A 19,608-nucleotide genomic window follows, 5' to 3' on the forward strand; every position below is an offset into this window, starting at 1 on the left:
ATCTCTGTAACCTCCTCTAGCCCTACAACCCTCCGAGATCGCTGCATTCCTCCAGTTCTGGCCTGTTGTGCAACCCGGATTTTCATCGCTCCACCATTGGTGGCTGTGCCTTCAGCTGCCTAGGCCCTAAGCTCTGCAATTCTCTCTGCCACTCTTCCTTTAAGACGCTCCTTAAAACGCACCTCTCTGACCAAGCTTTTGGTTACGTGTCCTAATTTCTCCTTATGTGGCTTGGTGTCAAACTTTGTCTGAATGCTCCTGTGAAACGCCTTGGGATGTTAAAGGCGCTATATAAATGCAAGTCATTGAACTCCAGTAGTGCACTTACAGTCTTGAATACAATGCTAAAACTTTTTTTTTAAACCTTAACCGTTCACAATTTTTTTTCATTTGGGTGACATCATATAATTTCACTATCTGCTTTCATTGTGGATGGATGAGTAACACAAGCTTCAACATTCATGGTTATCAAGTTAGTGTTAATTCTCCATTTGAAATCCTTCATACAGGGGTCAGAAGTACAGATGATGTTGTCTTGGTGAGTTTTCCACGGGCCCGGTGAGCATTGTGTGAAGCTTTGTTGCTGGTAATCTGTGCCACATTATGAATTGTTTCGCAGTTGTGAAATCCAGCTGCAGCAGCTTTTGTACTTTGCCTTAATACTAGGTGACTTTATGTGGTGCTGTTCCAGTTTGAATCTTGTATCTTCAGCCAAACCACTTCAACGTTGCCAAGGGTGGAGTTTGGCATGGAGTAGGCTGTCCTCGAGTCCATTAGTGTGCATTGATCTGTGATGGCATTGAGTCCAGAAGAGGGATTTATCTATAGTTTGTTAAGCAGGGCTACAATATGCCTTTAGTATGCAGATTGCTGAAGTTTCGAACAGCGACAAGTTAGGGTGAGCTTTCCTGAAGCTTCCCATTTTGCCAGCTTTTTCAGTCGAGTTCTATTTGCTCCAGTGTAGATCAGAAGTGATTTATATAATGATGAAATAAGAAAAAGCATTTCAGCTGATCAAAAGTGTTCTTTACACAGGCTGCGTGCAGTTTGCCCTTTCATGGTCTTGACTCACTTTTCTTAATCTCCTAAGAGAAGGTTCTACAAAGTTTTCCCCCTGTCCTTTTGGAGCACAATTCCAAGATACATATTTAACCGAACAACCTACATTAGTCCATGGTAGATTTCCATAGTCCCATATATAACTTTCAATCCGAGAAGATATTTACAGTATACAGCTTTTTTTAATAAGTTAATTTACACAACATTACCTGTTTTCCCCAGGGTTTGTGCCAATTCAGAGAGCTGAAGAAAATTTGCAAGCTGTAACATCATGGTCAATCATTTTGAGGAGAAATTTTGGGGCTGATAATGCAAATTGGGTGCCTACCATTGCATTTTATTGGGTGTGCAGGCCTGAGACCTTCAACATGCCAAAGTGCGCAACACAAACTTGTTTCTCTGAGGTATTACTATGTGCATGTTTTTTTTAAAAGAGCAGATGAGTGGTCATTTATCGTGACCTGATGTTTGCATCCTCCGATAGTCACACATGCAGTTCACTAGATATGCCACTAGAGTTGATACCCTAGTAAAGCCTTTATAAATCTTGACAGCTTCTGTCAGGTTTGATGTTGGGGACTGAGAATTTTAGGCCATGAGATTGAGAAGACTGTTGTGGATTGACTTTTTTCTGAAGACAAATTGGCTTCAGATGGCAGATTGCTGTGATTAAAATGTTCCTCCAGCTTCTCGTATGCTGGGATGCCTGCGAGCTTTGATCTGATCAGTGTTGGGGATAGTTCTGTTAGGGATTTGACTTCAAGGGAAGACTGAAGCTGTTGTCTTTGGTCCCCACCACAAACTCCGTTCACTGATCACCATTTCCAGTCCTCTCCCTGGCAACTGCCTGCAGCTGAGCCAAACCGTTCACAACCTTGGTGTTGCGTTTGACCCCGAGAGGAGCTTCTGACCACACATCCACTCCCTCACCAAGACTGCTGACTTCCACCTCCGTAACATCGCCCGACTCCGCCCCTGCCTCAGCTCATCTGCTGCTCAAACCCTCATCCATGCCTTTGCCACCTCTAGACTTGACTATTCCAATGTTCTCCTGGCCAGTCTCCCATCCTTCATCCTACATAATTTTGTGCTTATCCAAAACTCTGCTGCCCGTATCTTCACTAGCACCAAGTCTCGTTCACCCATCACCCTGTGCTTGCTGACCTACACTGGCTCCCGGTCCTACAATGCCTTGATTTTAAGACCCTCATTTTGTTTTCAAATCCCTCTGTGACCTTGCCCTTCCCTATCTCTGTACTATCCTCCAACTCGACAAGCCTTCAAGATCTCTGCGCTCCTCCAATTCTGGCATCTTGCGCATCCCCTATTTTAATTGCTCCAGCATTGGCCGCCATGCTTTCAGCATCCTTGGCCCTAGAGTCTGGAATTCCCTCCCTAAGCCTCTCCACCTTTCTCACCTCCTTTTTAAGATGCTCCTTAAAACCTTACCTCTTTGACCAAGCTTTTGGTCACCTGTCATGATATCTCCTTCTGTAACTTAGTGTCAACATTTTTTATTGATAACACTCTTGTGAAGTGTCTTGGGGCGTTTGCTACATTAAAGGCGCTATATAAATGCAAGTTATTTTATTCCTTCTAGTGCGAAGGCATGATATTTATGAAAATTTCTGATCTTTCAGGATGCCTTATTTGGGATGAGTTAGTTAAGCAACACTATTTTGATTTTGGATTTCTTTGGGATCTAATTTGGGAGTTTCAGGCTTCAGTCAGGCACACATCTAACCTAATGGATATTACCTTGGGTGCACTTGTACTGACGGGCCCATGCCATTTTTTTAACTACCATGTTATGATGCATATGGATAAATTCGGGCAGCTGTTCACCTTTGCATTGGTCCTCCCCGCTGGTTTCAAACATACTCATTTAGCCACTTAATGGTTTAGCAAGTGGCTGTGTCCTACAGAGCAGGAAGGGGATCCCAGGTTTGATTCCTCAGATTGTGATGGGTTGGCTGATCTTAGTCAGGTTAATGGTTTGGATGTTAACAGTTGGCCTCAAGGCCACTGAAGTCGAGGGGGTAAAATTGACCAGAATTCGTGCTCCTCATTGGCGAGAACGTGGTTGGGCTCAGTTGGAAGCCCCCTTTTGAATAGCCTGTCAACATTCACTGCTGAGACTCCTGAATGAATAATTGTTACTTGGGTGAGGTATTGGAGTGCATCTCCCCATGGAACTCAATAGCAGCAAGGAGTTGATGCATTCAGGATGACAAGAAAGTAAGTTTGCAAGAAAAGGAATATCATGACTCAAATCAAGCATAAATTGAGTCTGAGCATCTCTAGAAAAGAGAAGGCTGAGCGGTGACCTGATGGAGGTTTTTAAGATTATGAAAGGGTTCGATAGGGTAGACATAGAGAAGATGTTTTCACTTGGGGGGAGTCCAAAACTAGCGGTCAGCAATATAAGATATAGTAAATCCCATAGGGAATTTAGGATAAACTTCTTTACCCAGAGAGTGGTAAGAATGTGGAACGTGCTACCAGAGGGAGTAGTTGAGGCGAATAGTATAGATACATTTAAAGGGAAGCTGGAAAGGAACTGACGGTTATGCTGATGGGGTGAGATGAAGCAAGGTGGGAGGAGGCTCGTGTGGAGCATAAACACCGGCATGGACCAGTTGGGCCGAATGGCCTGTTTCTGTGCTGTAAACTCTTGTGTAGTTTTTGTGTAAATTAAAATAGTGAGAGTGAGACTTGCATTTCCATAACGTCTTTCATGACCTCTGGCTGACCCAAAGCACTTTACAGCCAATGAAATACTTTTGGAGTGTGCTCACTGTTGTAATGTAGGTTACTCGGTACCCAATTTGTGCACAGCAAGCTCCCGCAAACAGCAGTGTGATGACCTGTTTTAGTGATGTTGGTTTGAGGGATGAATATTGGTCGGGTCAGTGGTGTACATTAATTTTAAAGTGGTGTTTTCGTACCTTTATCCACCTTCAATTTTTTTTTTTTTAAATTGTAGTGGGACACGACTAACCATTAGGCCCCACCTTCTGCATGATTAGTGGGAGTGCCGAATGCTGTAGTGAGGCTATTATGTGTGTCAGAGTCTCTCGCTGCTGGGAAACCGCCTCAGATTACAGTTGAAATGGAGCATTGAGCTGCTTTTCCCTTGACCACAGTGGGAGTTCCCTTGGAAATTCAATATTTTGGGCTCGAGTTTTTTTTTAAAAAGGTGTATATAAAGTTTTGATTGCATCATACCCTCTGATTAAAATCTGGTTACTGCTCAGTGCTTTTCTCAGCCGCTCAACTGAATTGGAGGCGGTACCTGTGCTGGAATACAATGCACTGCGCTTTTAAGTAGGAGGCTGTTGGCAGTAGTGGTGTCGCCATCGGCAATGGAATTGAGGAATAAAGCTCCAACATAACATTCAGGCAAGTCAGGTGAGATCTAATTCAGGCTTTTTTTTTTAAATCACAGTAGGTGGCTAGGTTAGCTTGCTGCTTTTTATCATGTTCATGTTGCAAGACTGTAGAAAAGCTGTAGCTGATCTTTTGAAATCTGGGATTGAGGTTGCTATCCAGCTGCTACAGGAACTTGCTGTTTATTTTCCAAATGTGTTAAATAAAACGTGGGAAAAAAATTATGCACCAAGTGAATCAATTAGAGATATTGTAAACCACTTTCCAAAACTGTCACTGACATCTTTGACACTGGTTATTTAATTGTCGTGAATAATCCAGAGCAAAGTTATTGAAGTTGAAATTTTGGTGTGTGATGAACTCGGTAGTGGTGTTCCTTGGGCGTATTCTATGGTAGTTTGAAGGCAAGACAGATGGATTTTGAAGAATTTAGCTGCTGACTGTTAATGGACACTGGCAGTTTGTGTTGTGCCTTTTTGCAGTAACTCCGTTTAACTTCTATCCGCGATTATTTATGTTGCCCTTATGAGGGTCCCGGAATTGTATGTATTCCTGGAAGGCCAACCACATCGAATGCTTCCCAAATTGAATTCAGAAGAGAATTTTGATTCATTACATTGGTAACAAAACCCTTTCTTCAGTGATTTCCACTGTGTATTCAAATGCCTTTTCAACAAGCTTTAAAAAACACCAGAATTCTGTTTGTACACAATACGTATTTTTTTTAAGCTGCCTTTTTCATATTGTGTTTAGAGTGCGTGTGAAAGATCAGGCGGTGTGAATTTTCCGCATTCACATTGTGGGGTGGAATTCAAAGTAACGCCAGTAAAACTGAGTACCCGCAAAATCGCACACATTTGCAATGACTGTTTTGCTTTTGGATTGTGGACCTCCTTGGATGTAGGAGAAAGGTCTGTACAGACCTGTAATGCAAAAACCGTGTTGGTGGGTTGTATAGGTGGAAGAAAGAAAGGAGGAAAGAAACCTGAGGTGTCAGCCTTTTTGTGACAAATGAAAGTGTCCACCAGCATTACCAACTGCTCATATTGCCAGTGCTTGGTGTTAGCGCAGGGAGAAACCACTTCTTGAGGTAAGTCTGTCTGCTGCTGATTATTATTTGTTTTTTCAATATATTCTGAGCTGTCGGCCACCGCGAGTTTTAATGGCTAAATTAGATAAAAGCTGGAAATCGCTCTGCTTAAATGCTTAATGACTCTCTGGTTGGTTGAATCTGCCAAGTGGTGTTCCCCAGGGATCTGTACGGGGCCTCAGCTTTTCATCATGTATATGTCAATAACTTGGATGAAGGGATAGAGTTGTATATCCAAATTTACCGACGGCACTAGGTTAGGATGTGTAGATGAAAGCAGAAAGTTAGAAAGGGACGTCGACTAAGTGAAATACTGTGGCAGATGGAGTTCAATGTGGGGAAATGTGAATTCTTCCACTTTGGATCCGAGAACGACGCATCGGAATATTTTCCAAATATTGAGAGACTCTGGAGGAGCAAAGGGATCTTGTCTACATACAGGTACAAAAAGTAATCAAAAAGGCTAATGGAATGTTGGCCTTTATCGCAAGGAGGTTGGAATACAAAAGTGAGGAGGTTATGTTTCAGTTGTGCAGAACCTTGTTCAGACCACATCTGGAGTACTGCGTTCAGTTATGGGAACCACACCTCGAGAAGGATATATTGGCTTTGAAGGGGGTTCAGTGCAGATTCACGAGAATGACAGTAGCTTAAAGCGTTTAATTATGAGGACAGGTTGCATAAACTTGTATTCCCTTGCGTTTGGAAGGTTGAGCGGTAATCTATTTGAGGCGTTTAAATGGTGGAAAGTATTCAATAGAGTAGATACAGAGAAACTTTCCTCTGGTGAGGAAATCCAGAACACGGGGGCATGGGCTTAAAATTAGAGTTAAGCCATTTAAATGTGAAATCAGGAAGCACTTGCTCACACAAAAGGTGGATGTTGGGTCCGTTGAAATTTTCAGGACTGAGATCTATTTATTTTCCTTCTCTTTTTGGGTTAGGGTATTGAGGGATGTGGAGCAAAGACTGGTAAATGGAGCCAAGGTACAGGTCAGCCATGATCAAATAGAATGGCCGGACAGGCTCGAAAGGCTGAATGGCCTATTTCTTCCTGTACCTATGTTCCATTGAAATAGTTGAGTCTGGAGGTGACAAAAGCGTGGACGAGGATTTCGGCAGCAGATGGACTACGGTAGGGGTGGAGGCAGGCAATGATGTAACAAGGAGGTACCTTTCTGGAATGCAGGATGTAGCATATTATTCAAGCTAGAGTAAACCGAGCTTCACGCAGTCGCTGCCTTATGATGTATCTGATGCTGAAATTACGAGGCAAATGTATAAAATAATTCCAAATCATTAGTCAGTAATGGTAATGATGGCTGGATGCTTGCAAGCCACAAATCTTGAATATGAATTAACTTGCTCTGCTGACTTTAAATTGGGCACCGTTTTATTATTAGAAACTAATGGCAGAAAATCATTTTAGATTTGGCACAAAAATTTGCTGCCATTAGTTTCTAATCGGAAAACACAGCTGGCCACCAGGCATGGTTTTCTTTGAGACCATTAAATGGAGTCTTCGTGCATGACTCAGATGGTTATGTCAATTTTTAGATGTAACAAAAACCATGTTTTTATAGGTGTAACTGAAGAGCATATTGGACACTGGGTAAATCCCAGGTGAGCGATTTTCAGTCATTAGGTAGCCACGCATCAGAGTTGCCAGCTGGCACCAAAACCGTACCTATGGTTAAAAGCAGCAAGTTTAATAGTCTGCCAATGCTTTAATCTGAGATTGAGCTCCTCGTTCTGCTGGCCTAGCTCCTCTGAGTCGCTGATTTTTCTTCATACGAAATTGGCGGGCAGGAAAAGATTAGCTGGTCCATCAAGCCTGTCTCGCTCGCGCTCATGATGGCAGAGGCATCACGATTAAACACTTCCCCACCCCCCTCCCCGCAGCCAGCCATGTAATCTTCTGGAAAAGGCAAAAAGAAAACTTAGAACCCGTATAATGAGAGTGCTGATTTTCATCAATTAAAGTTGAATAATGGTTGGAGGGTGTTGAGTGACCTATATTTATGTGTTTGAAATCCATGCGTGGAGCTCTGCCATCACCAACTTCACAAGACTGCATATTTTAGTGCAGTATGAAAGTAGCAATATTATTTATGCCTTTTTTTTTTGCTGTTTGTGATCTAGACAAGTACTTTTTTTTTAAAAACCTTCCTGGCTTTGATCAAAAACCTCAGAGGTTGCAGTGGATACTCAGATTTAGTTGTGAAGGGATCTGATCATCAGCGTGTGAAAAACTAACTGCACTAGGGAGGCAAACAAAGGGATGCTTTTATCTTGTCAAGTGAAGAAGTATCAGTGTAGATGCTTATGTCGGAGAAACTGCGGAGTGAAGTTACTCAGTGCCGAAGTGGGATTCCTAGTTTTAGCAGGAATGACTTGGTTGAATTACTTGTCGAACCATGCATTTGGAAACTCATAAATAGCCAAAGTAAAATCCTGCTTTACTTGGATAAGGTAGAGGAGATCAGAAGAGGAAAAGTTGCTCTGTTACTTTATACTTGCCCTCTCCTCATTTTTTTTCATCTTAACCCTATGCCTATTAAGCAACATTTTGAAAAATATCAAGTTTAAGATGGCCACTTATCCCTAAATCATTTGGGCAGTCTGCCCAAGAGATTGGCTGCTGAAATAAATCTCAAGGATGCTTACGTTCACATGGCAATTCGTCTGCAACATACGTGATGACCGAACAATGTTCCATGTTGACTTAAAGCATGTCTGGAACAATGAGCTATTTCAGCCTAAGTTTTTACAGCATACTTCTGTACTTTCATATTTATCCAGGGACTGGTTAATAGCCATTGACCTCACAAATGGCTACTTTCTTTTAATCACCAGAAACCACAGCAGAAAGTTTCTTTGCTATATGTTACCAGATTTTATTTTGTCCCTCATTCTTTTCAGCCTCATCCCTGCTCCAAATGACTTTATAAAAGTACCTCTCCTAATACCATCTGAGCCCATAGGCTTTTACCTTGATAGCTGGTTGTATGAGGTGATCAATTTCGATGCTGATCTACGCTTGTGTATAATAATGCAAGTATCTACGTTTTTCGGTGGTCTTAAAGTGAGCGCATGGTTACTGATCCAACTCTCATAAAACAAAGCTAGCTTCCAAAATGCATTCGAGTCCTGCCACAGAGGATTACGATCCAAAACTTTGAAAACCAGCTTTAGATTTGGAACCAGGCAATAAAGCCACAACCTCCTTCAGAACCTTAGGTTAATAGCAGTGCTTATCTCTACTTTCCCTGATGTTGCAACTGGTCATGTCACATTTATACTGTTTATTTTGCATCAAAAGAAAGTAGGGTTTTGTATGCGCATCAACACAAAAGTGTCAGTTCAATTCAAAAGACAGCCACACACACACTAAAGGCTTGAGTGAGATAACCTCTTAAGAGAATTCATACTGGCTTGAGTTCCCAAAGCATGCAGTATAAATCCAGCTTTAGTGTTCCACTGTACTTCAACTGAACTCCACCACTGGCGCACTGTGGCTGCAGTATGTTCTGTCCAAAGAATGCACCGTAGCAGATCACCAAGATTACACCAACAGCACCTTCAAGCCCCACAACCTGTAACCCCCACATAGGACCAAAGCAGCAAGATCATAATCACCATTACCTCCAGGTCATATACCACTCTTCCATTTTCACTGGGTCAGAATCTTCCAATTCTTATCGAACACCATCAGCACAAGGACTGCAACAGTTCAAAGACTAGGCCTACCACCACCTTCTGGGGGCAACTAGGAGGGGCAAGAAATGCAGCCTAGCCAGTTCCACCCATATCCTGACAAATTAAGAAAAAAAATGAAGGTATTGCCATATGGCAGTCTTTCCACTAGATGCTGATTCAGTGAGGTTTTGGCCCATGAATTAAAACTAGTCTCAGTAATTTTAACAGTACTATATACAATGTATCTATATACAGTTCCAAAGTAAACATTTTATTTGCTTCAATGTTGTATATTAGTTGATTATACATTTTTCAGGTAGGGAGTATGATATTGGGTTCCTTTGGAGTGGTTTATTGATCTGCAATTTGCATATCTGTCCTCTGTTATTAGAAAATGACTAAGGGAAGACCTGCCATCATTTTTGGGCCTATTTAGAAAGTTCCGCTCCCTTGCCGCAGACTCCATCTCTCGTAGTAGGGAAAGTGCTAGAATCGATTATTATCGACGTGGTAACAGGGCACTGGAATACCATAATATGATTAGGTAGTTAGCACGGTTTTATGAAAGGGAAATAGTGTTTGACAAATCTGATAGCATTTTTTGAGAGTGTAACTGACAGTTTAGATAAGGGGGAACCAGTGGATGTAATATATTTGGATTTTCAGAAGGCATTCGGCTAGGTGTCACACAAGTGTTTGTTGCACAAGATTAGGGCTCATGAGATTAGGGGCAATACATTACCACGGATTTATCAACAGACAGAAAACAGAGGGTAGGAATAAACGGGTCATTTTTGGATTGGCAGGCTGTAACTAGTGGGGTACCGCAAGGATCGGTGCTTGGGCCTCAGCTATTCACAATCTATATCAATGACTTGGATGAGGGGACTGACTGCAATGTATCCCAAGTTTGCTGATGATGCAAAGCTAGGTGGGAAAGTAAACTGTGAGGAGGACACAGAGGCTGTGAAGGGATATAGACTGGTTAAGTGATTGGCCAGGAAGGTGGCAGATGGAGTTTGGTGTGGGGAAATGTGAAATTTTCCACTTTGGTAGGAAGAATAGAAAAGCAGAATATTTTTAAAAGGTGAGAGACCAGTAAATGTTGGTATTCAGAGGATTTGTGTGATCTTGTACACATCACAAAGTTAACATGCAGGTAGCAAGCAATTTAGAAAGCGAATGGTATGTTAGTCTTTGTTGCAAGGGGGTTACAGTATAAGAGTAAGGAAGTCTTTCTGCAATTGTATAGGGCTTTGGTGAGATCACACCTGGAGTACTGTGTACAGTTTAGGTCTCCTTAAGGAAGGATATAGAGGGGGGTGCAACGAAGGTTGACTAGATTGATTCCTGGGATGAGAGGATTGTCCTATGAGCAGAGATTGAGTAGAATGGTCCTGTATTCTTTGGCGCTTAGAACATTGAGAGGTGATCTCCTTGATACGTATAAAATTCATAGAGGGCTTGACAGGGTAGATGCCGAGAGGCTGTTTCCCCTGACTGGAGAGTCTAGAACTGAGGTCATAGTTTCAGGATAAGGGGTCAATCATTTAGGATTGAGATGAGAAATGTCTTCACTCAGTGGGTTGTGAATCTTTGGAATTCTGTACCCCAGAGCGCTGTGGATGCTCAGTCCGGGTATAGCCAAAGCTGAGAGCAGATAGATTTTTGGGCACTAAGGGAATCGAGGGATAGGGCGGGAAAATGGAGTTGATGTAGAAGATCAGCCGTGATCTTGTTAAATGACGAAGCAGGCTCGAGGGACCGTAAAAGAAAGACTTGCATTTTTATAGTGCCCAAAGCGTTTTACAGCCAATGAAGTATCGTATGGCCACCTACTGTTCCTTATGTTATGTTCTTCCTGACTGGTTGCTGAGTTTGACCAGGCTGTGTGAAACGTTGGTGTCTTGTTGAGTTTCAGACCGTATAACCTGTCCACCTTTGCAACGTTACCGATCTCTTCTGTTTCTCCACTGTCACAAAAACCCTCATCAACTCTAGACTCGATCGCTCCAATGACCTATTCACTGACTTCTTGAACTCCATCCTTTGAAAATTTAAAATCTATCCCATCTTTTGATCTTCACTAACTCCATGTCCCAAATGCATTGAATTTAAAATTCTTGTTGAGCTGTCCAGATCCCTTCATGTCTTTGCCCCACCCTGCCTCTGCAACCACCTCCAACCTGATGTTCCCTCTAGGTCCTTGGCTCTGGTCATCTGTGCATTCTCCTCTCCACTATCATAGCAGAACTTTCAGCAACTTTGGCCCTGCTTTGTGGAAATCACCCCCTAAACCCCTCTGCTCTTTACTTCTCGCTTGGTCCTTAAAAGCCTCCTGGGAAACCAATCTCTTCGACCAAATATTCTGTGACCTCTCAACTCCTCCACAAAGGTTTGGTGTCCATTCTTCTCTTTCCCTGTGCAGAGCTTTGGGACAGTTTTTTTCTATGTTACAGATGTTATATAAATGCAGTTTGTTGTAAGGGTGACTTGCATTGTACATACAGCCAATGGTGAGAATCAAAGGGTTTAGAGGGAAGTACTGGAAGGGGGAGATCCAGGAGGAAGCATGGTCTGAGTTTTTTTAAAGCGATTGCTGTGTGATCTTCTCCATGTTGGGTGAAAAGGGTAGATTAGTTATCTTTATTGTAATTATCAAAATGATTAGAATATTTGGATAAACAAGTCAGTGTTTCACTTAACCCTTTGTGGAGTGAAAACTCTCTTCTAATTGGGCATTGTTCAAATGTACAGTACCTTCTTGTAGGCCAACAGCAGAGTAGAATTGTTTAATGGGGGGAGAACATTTGGGGATGGCATGTGGAATTGGAGGAAGGGGACGTGCCAATACTAACTACGAATTATCCTGGAGGTAACTTTGTAAACTGTGCTGTGGGTAATGGATTCTTTTCTGACGCAAATAACAATTATCATTTAGAAAGCATTCGCTTCCAGTGCTTTAGGTTTCAAAGTTGATCTCATTGCTTTAATTGATTACTCTGCATGCATACTCATTTGTTTTCCTTTTTTGCCTAATCTTGCCGTATTTATAAAAAAAAAAAAAAAAAACCTTTTTGTTCATTGGCCCCTCGTTTCTTTCTCTATTTTATCCCATCTATTTGCCAGCTACACTTTTTTCTTTCTTTCTCAAAACATACAATTGTTGTCGGCAGAAAATTCGCTTCCAAAATTTTGGTGGTTTGACCTTTATTTAAACAAAGGGAAATAAGCCAAAAAGGTCATTATCTGAATCTTTGCCTTCTGCAACTGAATAAATGAGCAGGGTTTAAGACCAGTACTACTACTCTTGACTAACCCTGTTGTCTTTATTCTTTTGATGCAGCTCACTGACTAGATAAGACCATGGCTCGTCTAACAAAAAGGAGGCTGTCAGACTCGCAAGTGGTCCAGCGACTCTGGAATGCTATTGAAGTCATCCGCAATCAGAAGCAAATTGCAAACTTGGACAGGATAACAAAGTATGTCTTTAATTAAAAACTGGCTTTTTAAATAGTGTATGGGGAATTTTGCCGAGTGGAGTTCTTTTTCTTAAAAAAATTGCACTCGACTGCATTTTAATGCCTAATATAATCAGATTCTCTTTGAATACTTATTAGCTTATTGGTAAGTAGGGGCGAACCTAAATAGCTGATTTTTTTCGTTTTCATTTTGCCCTCTTGTAAATGTGAAAAGCACCTAGGTAAAGATGACGATACATAACATTTATACAGCATTTCATCAAACAAAAGTGATTTTGCACCTTCTTTTGGAGAGTAGTATCTGTTGGATAGACAAATCTCCAGCTCCTTGGACTGGGTCACCAAAACTGGGGGGAAAAAATCAAAGCAACTTAACTATTTCTTGCCTGCATGTCCTATTTCTGCATCTAAACTCGACGCTACTTTATTTCACAATTGTGAGCCTGCTTTTTAAACCCGCTGTATCTTTAATGATTAAGCATTTTTGACTAAAATATTAAATTTCACCTGCAACTTTCATATTGTAACAAGATTAGGATTACGCTGGATAGCTCTCTTTCGGCTGAGACAAACCTGAGGGGCCGAATGGCGGCCTTCCGTGCTGTAAATTTCTATGTTTCTCTGCAAGACAACATTAAGTGCAGTCAACATTTAATTTGTAGAAACTGTAAATGACAGATTCCACCTGTACATGACTGTAGTGTTTACTTTGCACATCTAGAAAGGCACACTTCCTCCTCCTACCACCACCCCCCCCCCCCCCCCCATAAAAAAAACTCCAGGGCATTTACATTTTTTTTTCTCTCTCATAGTACCATTCTTTTCATGAGATTTTACAAACATGCTCAGCTTATTGATTTCCTGGGTAAAATGAGATAAGAAGGGGAGGGGAAAATGCAATGTATATCATGATTAGGTTAGGAGGGAAAGCCTTCTCCTTCCTTGGTTTCTCTGCAAATTATTTTTTGTGATCTTCATGTAGCCTAGAAGTGTGGAGTGATGCGGAGAGGCGATATAAAGTAAATGGTACAATTTTAAAGGGGGTGCAGGAAGAGAGATCTGGGGCGTGTAAGTACACAAATCTTTGAAGGTGGCAGGACAAGTCGATAAGGCTGTTAAAGCATATGGGATCCTTGGCTTTATAAATAGAGGCATAGCGTGCAAAAGCAAGGAAGTTACGCTGAACCTTTATAAATCACTGGTTAGGCCCCAGCTGGAGTATTGTGGGCACCACACTTTAGTAAGGATGTCAAGGCCTTTGAGAGGATGCAGAGGCGATTTACTAGAATGGTACCAGGGATGAGTGACTTCAGTTATGTGGAGAGACTGGAGAAGCTGGGATTGTTTTCCTTGGAGCAGAGAAGGTTAAGGGGAGAGTTGATAGAGGTGTTCAAAATCATGAAAGGCTTTGACAGAGTAAAGAAGGAGAAACTTTTTCCGGCGGCCGAAGGGTCAGTAACCAGAGGACACAGATTTAAGGTCACCGGCAAAAGAACCAGAGGCGAGATGAGAAGTTTTTTTTATGCAGCGAGTTATGATCTGGTGCATTGCCTGAAAGAGTGGTGGAAGCAGATTCAATAATAACTTCCAAAAGGGAATTGGATAAATACTTAAAGGAAAAAAAAATTGCAGGGTTATGGGGAAGGAGCAGGAATGTGGGACTAATTCGACAGCTCTTTCAAAGAGCCGGCACATGCACGGTGGACCAAATGGCGGCCTCCTGTCCTGTATCACTCTATGATTTTAGTTTGTTGCTAAACAACTCAATTATGTTGATTTAATAAATTGATCCCGGAAAATGGTTTCCCTGAAACGGCCATATGCCAATCATTGAAGAGCAAATTTTCAATGAAATATCCAAAACAATGTTATCTAAGGTGGTCTAGTAGTTCAGAAAGCAGGTGTGTGTTCTGTTGCGCTCTTCGTTTTGTTTCTCTCCTTCCTGCTGCTTTTCCTTTGGTAACTATCTTTTCTCGGTGGCCAGTTTATATGTCGCTGTATATTGCTCCCAACTGGGTTGCTCCGTTAGGCACTTAACTACCAATTTGTTTCAGGAAGTAGTATTTATTTTTAAAAATCCTAGTCAATACATTTACTAATTTCTACATTTCCTCTCCATTCTTGCAGCTGTCATGGTGGAGCAGGCTCGAGGGGCCGATTGGCCTACTCCTGCTCCTCTTATGTTCTTATGTACCATAGTGTTCAGCTTATAAAGGAAATCACAAGACCATTTCCCTTTTAGGATAGATTTGGAATTGGTATTGGGACATCACCCATATGACCGTGCTCTTTCTCCCCATCCGAACCTGGTGGAACTTGTTTCTCCACCTCCCCCCCCCCCCCCCCCCCCCCCCAAACCCTCCATTACTAGCAGTGGCCATGCCTTGTTTGCATGCTGGAATCTGGATTAACAAATGTAGTACAGTTGTGAATGCTGGTGTTTTTAACAGAAAAGCACATTGCGCTGTTGAAGCTGACCAAGAGCTGCTGTCTGAGGTGTGCCATCCGAACATGATATTGTGTAATATTTATCTGAGCTTCTTAGTCAGAACTGGAAGGATTAACTTCATATACAAGAGGCCAGGAAAAGAGTTGAGACCAGAATTTTGTAATAACATTCAACAGGTCACCTGATTCTGAAACCGTGTCAAACTCTATAGCAGTCGGTGCCTTCTTGCTCTCTGCGTTGGTGATGGTGACACTAAGCTGAAATACTCTTTTTTCCATTGCATTGGGAAGGCTCAAATTCAACAGCTATTCCTCTATTTAGTTTGATTTGGGCAAGAAATTAAGAATAGAGGTGTTAATCAAAAATAAGCAACTCTGAATCATTTCTAAGCAAGGAGTGATAAATCTTGGAGTCTGACTTGCAGATTCCCAGGGTATAACTGACTGAGAACGGGGAGCCTGCCAGCTCTTGATATGTATCGGCCCTCGAACAGTAATTCACAAATAGGTTTAGCCCCTGTTCGGTTGAGGGTACCCTTTGTCACCATTCAGAATGACGCTTATTGGTTTGTTATATAATAAATGGAAATATTTTGCTCCTCAGTATTTAAGAATGAAATGAAAGCCCAGTAAGTGTCAATTATTGTTTTGTATTCTTGTCAGCACGTTCCTTGACTTCAGACATAAACGCAGCTGCATTCAGCGCTCGTGTATTAGACTGGATCCTTTTTCTGACATCTCGTCAAATCCAGCTGTCTAACCTCAAGTGAGAACTATCTATCTACTCCAGCTCACAAAATAGATTGTGGTTAGGGGGAAAATGTAATTTGAGTTAAGAGGGGTGGGGGGAGAGGGGGAAGAAGCTAAAACGTATTAAAGACTGCAGTATGTAGTTTGCACTGAATTGCAACAAGAATAACAATTGGCACAGTGCCGTTAACATAGTACAAGAAACTTTTTTTTATCCGGCACCAGCGTGGTGCCGGTTGATCACAAAGTCCGGATTACAGAGAGGTATACTTACTAAGGTACGAGAGCCCCGTACACGGCCACAAATCCAGGCGTCCCTGTTGCATGGCAACAGGTGCAGGAACCCCGGTTACACGGCCACTAATATGAAGTAAAACTTACGTGAACCTACTCCTGAATTTTGCCGGTTGAGAGATTTCTGGTTATTTAGGTGCCGGTAAAAAGAGAGTTTCCTGTAATATATCTCAAGTTACTTCATAAAGGGAGGGCACCATATGCAGGAGTTGGGAGTAGAGTTAGGGTTGATAGATAAAGGCATGGCTGAAATGGTGGGCTATTGAGGCTTTTGAATGTAGAGGGGTTTAGGAAGAGAGTTCCAGAGAGCAGGGACTTGTGTATGAATGCTCTGGCCCCAATGGTGGAGTGTTGAGAGGGCAGGAGACTGGAGCTGGTAGTGGAAGGTAGTGCTGGGACATAGGGGTGGAGGAGATTGCAGAGGTAAGTTCGTGGAAGGGTTTGTAAATGAGGAATAGCATTTTGAATTCAAGATGCTGGAAGTGGGAAACTAACAGAGGTTGGCCAGGACAGGGATCATTGGTTAGTGGAATTTAGTAATTGAAATGATGCAGGCAGTCAGTGGGGCGAGCATTGGAAGAGTCGAGGGTACGAAGCTGTGGGAGAGGGTCTTTGCAGCCGTGGCGTGAGTTGAGAATGAAGGTAAGCAGTGTTTGAGTGCAGGTAGTCATTCTTGGTAATGGAATAGCAACAGAAAATGCTGGGAATACCGAAAAGTTAACTCCGTTTATCTCTCCACGGATGCTGCCTGGCCTGCTGAGTGTTTCCAGCATTTTATGTTGTTGTTTCAGATTTCCAGCATCCGCAGTATTTTGCTATTGTATTCTTAGTAATGAATCGGATGCAGGGTTTGAAGCTCAGCTCGCGATTAAACTGGACGCCCAGATTGTGCACTGTTGGGTTCAGCCTGAGTGAGCAGCTAGGAAGCAGGTTGAATTGGGGCTATGGTACGACTTTTCTGGTAGGAGCTGTATAAGACGGCTTCAGGCTCGCCAGATAGGCAATTGGACAGCACAGTATGTTGTGGATTCAGAATGCTGGTGGGAAGGTAAAGCTGGATGTCATTGGTATGAGGGGCCTGAGATGGAAAAGACCAACAACATTTTAGAACCAGATTTCTGTTCACATGCTTTTGCTATATTAGTAGCTTATCAACTTTGGAGCATTTTGGAAACTTGCTGAATAACTATACTGTACAAATGTTTCGCAGCATTTTTTTGTTTTGTTTGCCAAAATACTGTAAATCCCAATGAATATAAAGTGGGTGCCTCAATTAGGCTGTATTGTTAAAATATCTTCCTGCAAAATTTGGTGCCATTTTGCTTGAACTGTAGAACAATTGGGCAAGCAGTGCCGTTCAGAGAATCAAAATTACAATATTGCATCCCTATTTCTGCTCCAGGCTCCCTTCAAGCATGGATTCCCTGCTGGGAGCACAAAAGTATGGAATTGACCCTTTAGTTTCCAGGCATGTGGCAGATATTGCCTTTCTCTCTGTGGCTTTTTGTTTTTTTTTCTTGGGTTGCACTAGTATTTGATGTTCAGATCCACTCTCCATTTTGTCCTGTGCTGCAACCAGTAATCACTTGCCTTATTTAGGGTTCTTTTGACTGTGACTATTATAGTACAATAAAATGTGGTCTCATGAAGGGTTGGCATTTGGCAGTTCTTACGGCATTGATTTTTCTTGCGGAGTAATAATATACTTTTAAAATGTTCAACGCAGTAAGACAATTTGGACCACCCAGTTGAAATTTGATGTGAACAACTCTGATGTCTTGTGCCAGCGCGTTGTCTCCTTACTAGGACTGTTGCTCACAGAAGCAGCAATATAGTTTAGAAAGCAAATCAAGTCGGTATGAAAGATCGCTATAGTACTGTATCCTAAAAAGAAATATACTGTGTTGTAGCTTAAGCAGCAGCACACCTGTGTTGTAAAACTGCTTATTTCATGACTTGAATCAATGCTTTCATGTTACTGTGACGGGCATTTCTGACAAATCCAAACTGGAAGAACTAAATTCTTGACTTCCTTCCAGAATACTGTGCATAGGCTTGCTGTATGTTGTTATAATTCTGCTTTATATAATAAATCATCAGCCCATAACTCTCGGTAAACTCTCAATTCCTGAATGTATATCTTCAATATGATGTCAGATTTTTGATGGTGTCTGCTTTCAATATCGATTTTTATTGGTTGAAGTTTCATATAAAAAGAAAAAACTTGCACTTGCATGGTGCTTTATCACATCTGATGGCATCCGAAAACACTTCCCAACCATTGGGTTATTGTTGAAGTGCAGTTACTGTTGTTATCAGTAAATGTGGCAGCCAGTTTGTGTGCACAAGGTCCCACAAACAGCAAATGAGTGAATGAGCAGCTCGCCTGTTTTTAGTGATGTTGGTCAAAGGAGAAATGTTGGCCAAGACACTGGAAGAATCCTCCATTCTTCAAATAGTGCTGTTGGATTTTTTATGTTGACCTCAAAGGGCAGCTGGGTCCTTGGTTTAATATCTCATCCAAAAGACAGCACCTCTAGCCCTCCCTCAGAATGCTCCTGTCTGATCTGTTCAATTCATGACATCAGCTAGTCAAATATCGTACAAATTGGGGGATGAATCAATGAGGGCGTGCAAATTGTGGCAATCTGAAATAAAAATAGGTAATGTTGCAAATGCATAGCAGATCTAGCTGCATCTGGGAAAAGAGTCCCGTTAATGTTTTGAGCTGAGAACCTCCATTATTACTTTGATTTAAAAAATATAGCTTTGGTAATTTGGACTTGATCATTTTTAACAAGGGAACCTCTTCTCTACTAGATTTTAAAGTATCCTATTACAACAAAAAAAGGCTTTAACTATTACAGAAATGTTATTTTTATTCTACGTTTTAAAAGTATTTTCTACTCCTTTTTACGGTCACTGTGCAACTGTATCCTCTGCCCATGCTTGATTGAGTCGAGTTCCTTGATGACGTAACGGAGCGGGTTGATGACAGTAGTGAAGTTGACTTTCAAAAGGCATTTGATAAAGTACCACATAATAGATTTGTTAGCAAAATCGAAGCCTAAGAGATTAAAGGGACAATGGCAGCTTGGATACAAAATTGGCTAAGAGACAGAAAACATAAAGTAGTGGTGAACGGTTATTTTTCAGACTGGAGGGAAGTATACTACGTTGTCCCCCAGGGGCCGGTATTAGGACCACTGCTCTTTTTGACATATTAATGACCTGGACTTGGGTACAGGAAACTCTTTGGTATCCGGGACCGGCGTGTTGCCAGTTGATCAAAAATTCCGGATGACGGAGAGGGTTATCTACCGAGGCTATTTTTAACAAAGAAAAATTTTTTTAAATCAAGAAATGTGCAGTATACAGTAATTGGGTACTCGCCTA

The 19,608-nt window shown here is 41.8% G+C and overlaps 1 protein-coding gene across 3 annotated transcripts in view; it reads left to right on the forward strand.

Annotated features, from left to right (window-relative positions):
• zmynd11 (zinc finger, MYND-type containing 11) overlaps positions 1-19,608 on the forward strand; it is a 182,546-nt gene that overhangs the window by 69,737 nt on the left and 93,201 nt on the right. For 2 of the 3 annotated variants that reach the window (XM_085987572.1, XM_085987571.1), the window contains exon 2: positions 12,585-12,720. The exons of the other annotated variant lie outside the window; for it this stretch is intronic. In XM_085987572.1, the coding sequence (XP_085843698.1) occupies positions 12,605-12,720 (116 nt within the window). In that variant the 5' untranslated portion in view covers positions 12,585-12,604. The remainder of the gene's footprint in view (positions 1-12,584; positions 12,721-19,608) is intronic. 3 annotated transcript variants of the gene reach the window in all.

This window comes from Somniosus microcephalus, chromosome 5, assembly GCF_052327205.1.
Source record: "Somniosus microcephalus isolate GS21.2 chromosome 5, FLI_Smic_1.0, whole genome shotgun sequence".
Lineage (NCBI taxonomy): Eukaryota > Metazoa > Chordata > Chondrichthyes > Squaliformes > Somniosidae > Somniosus > Somniosus microcephalus.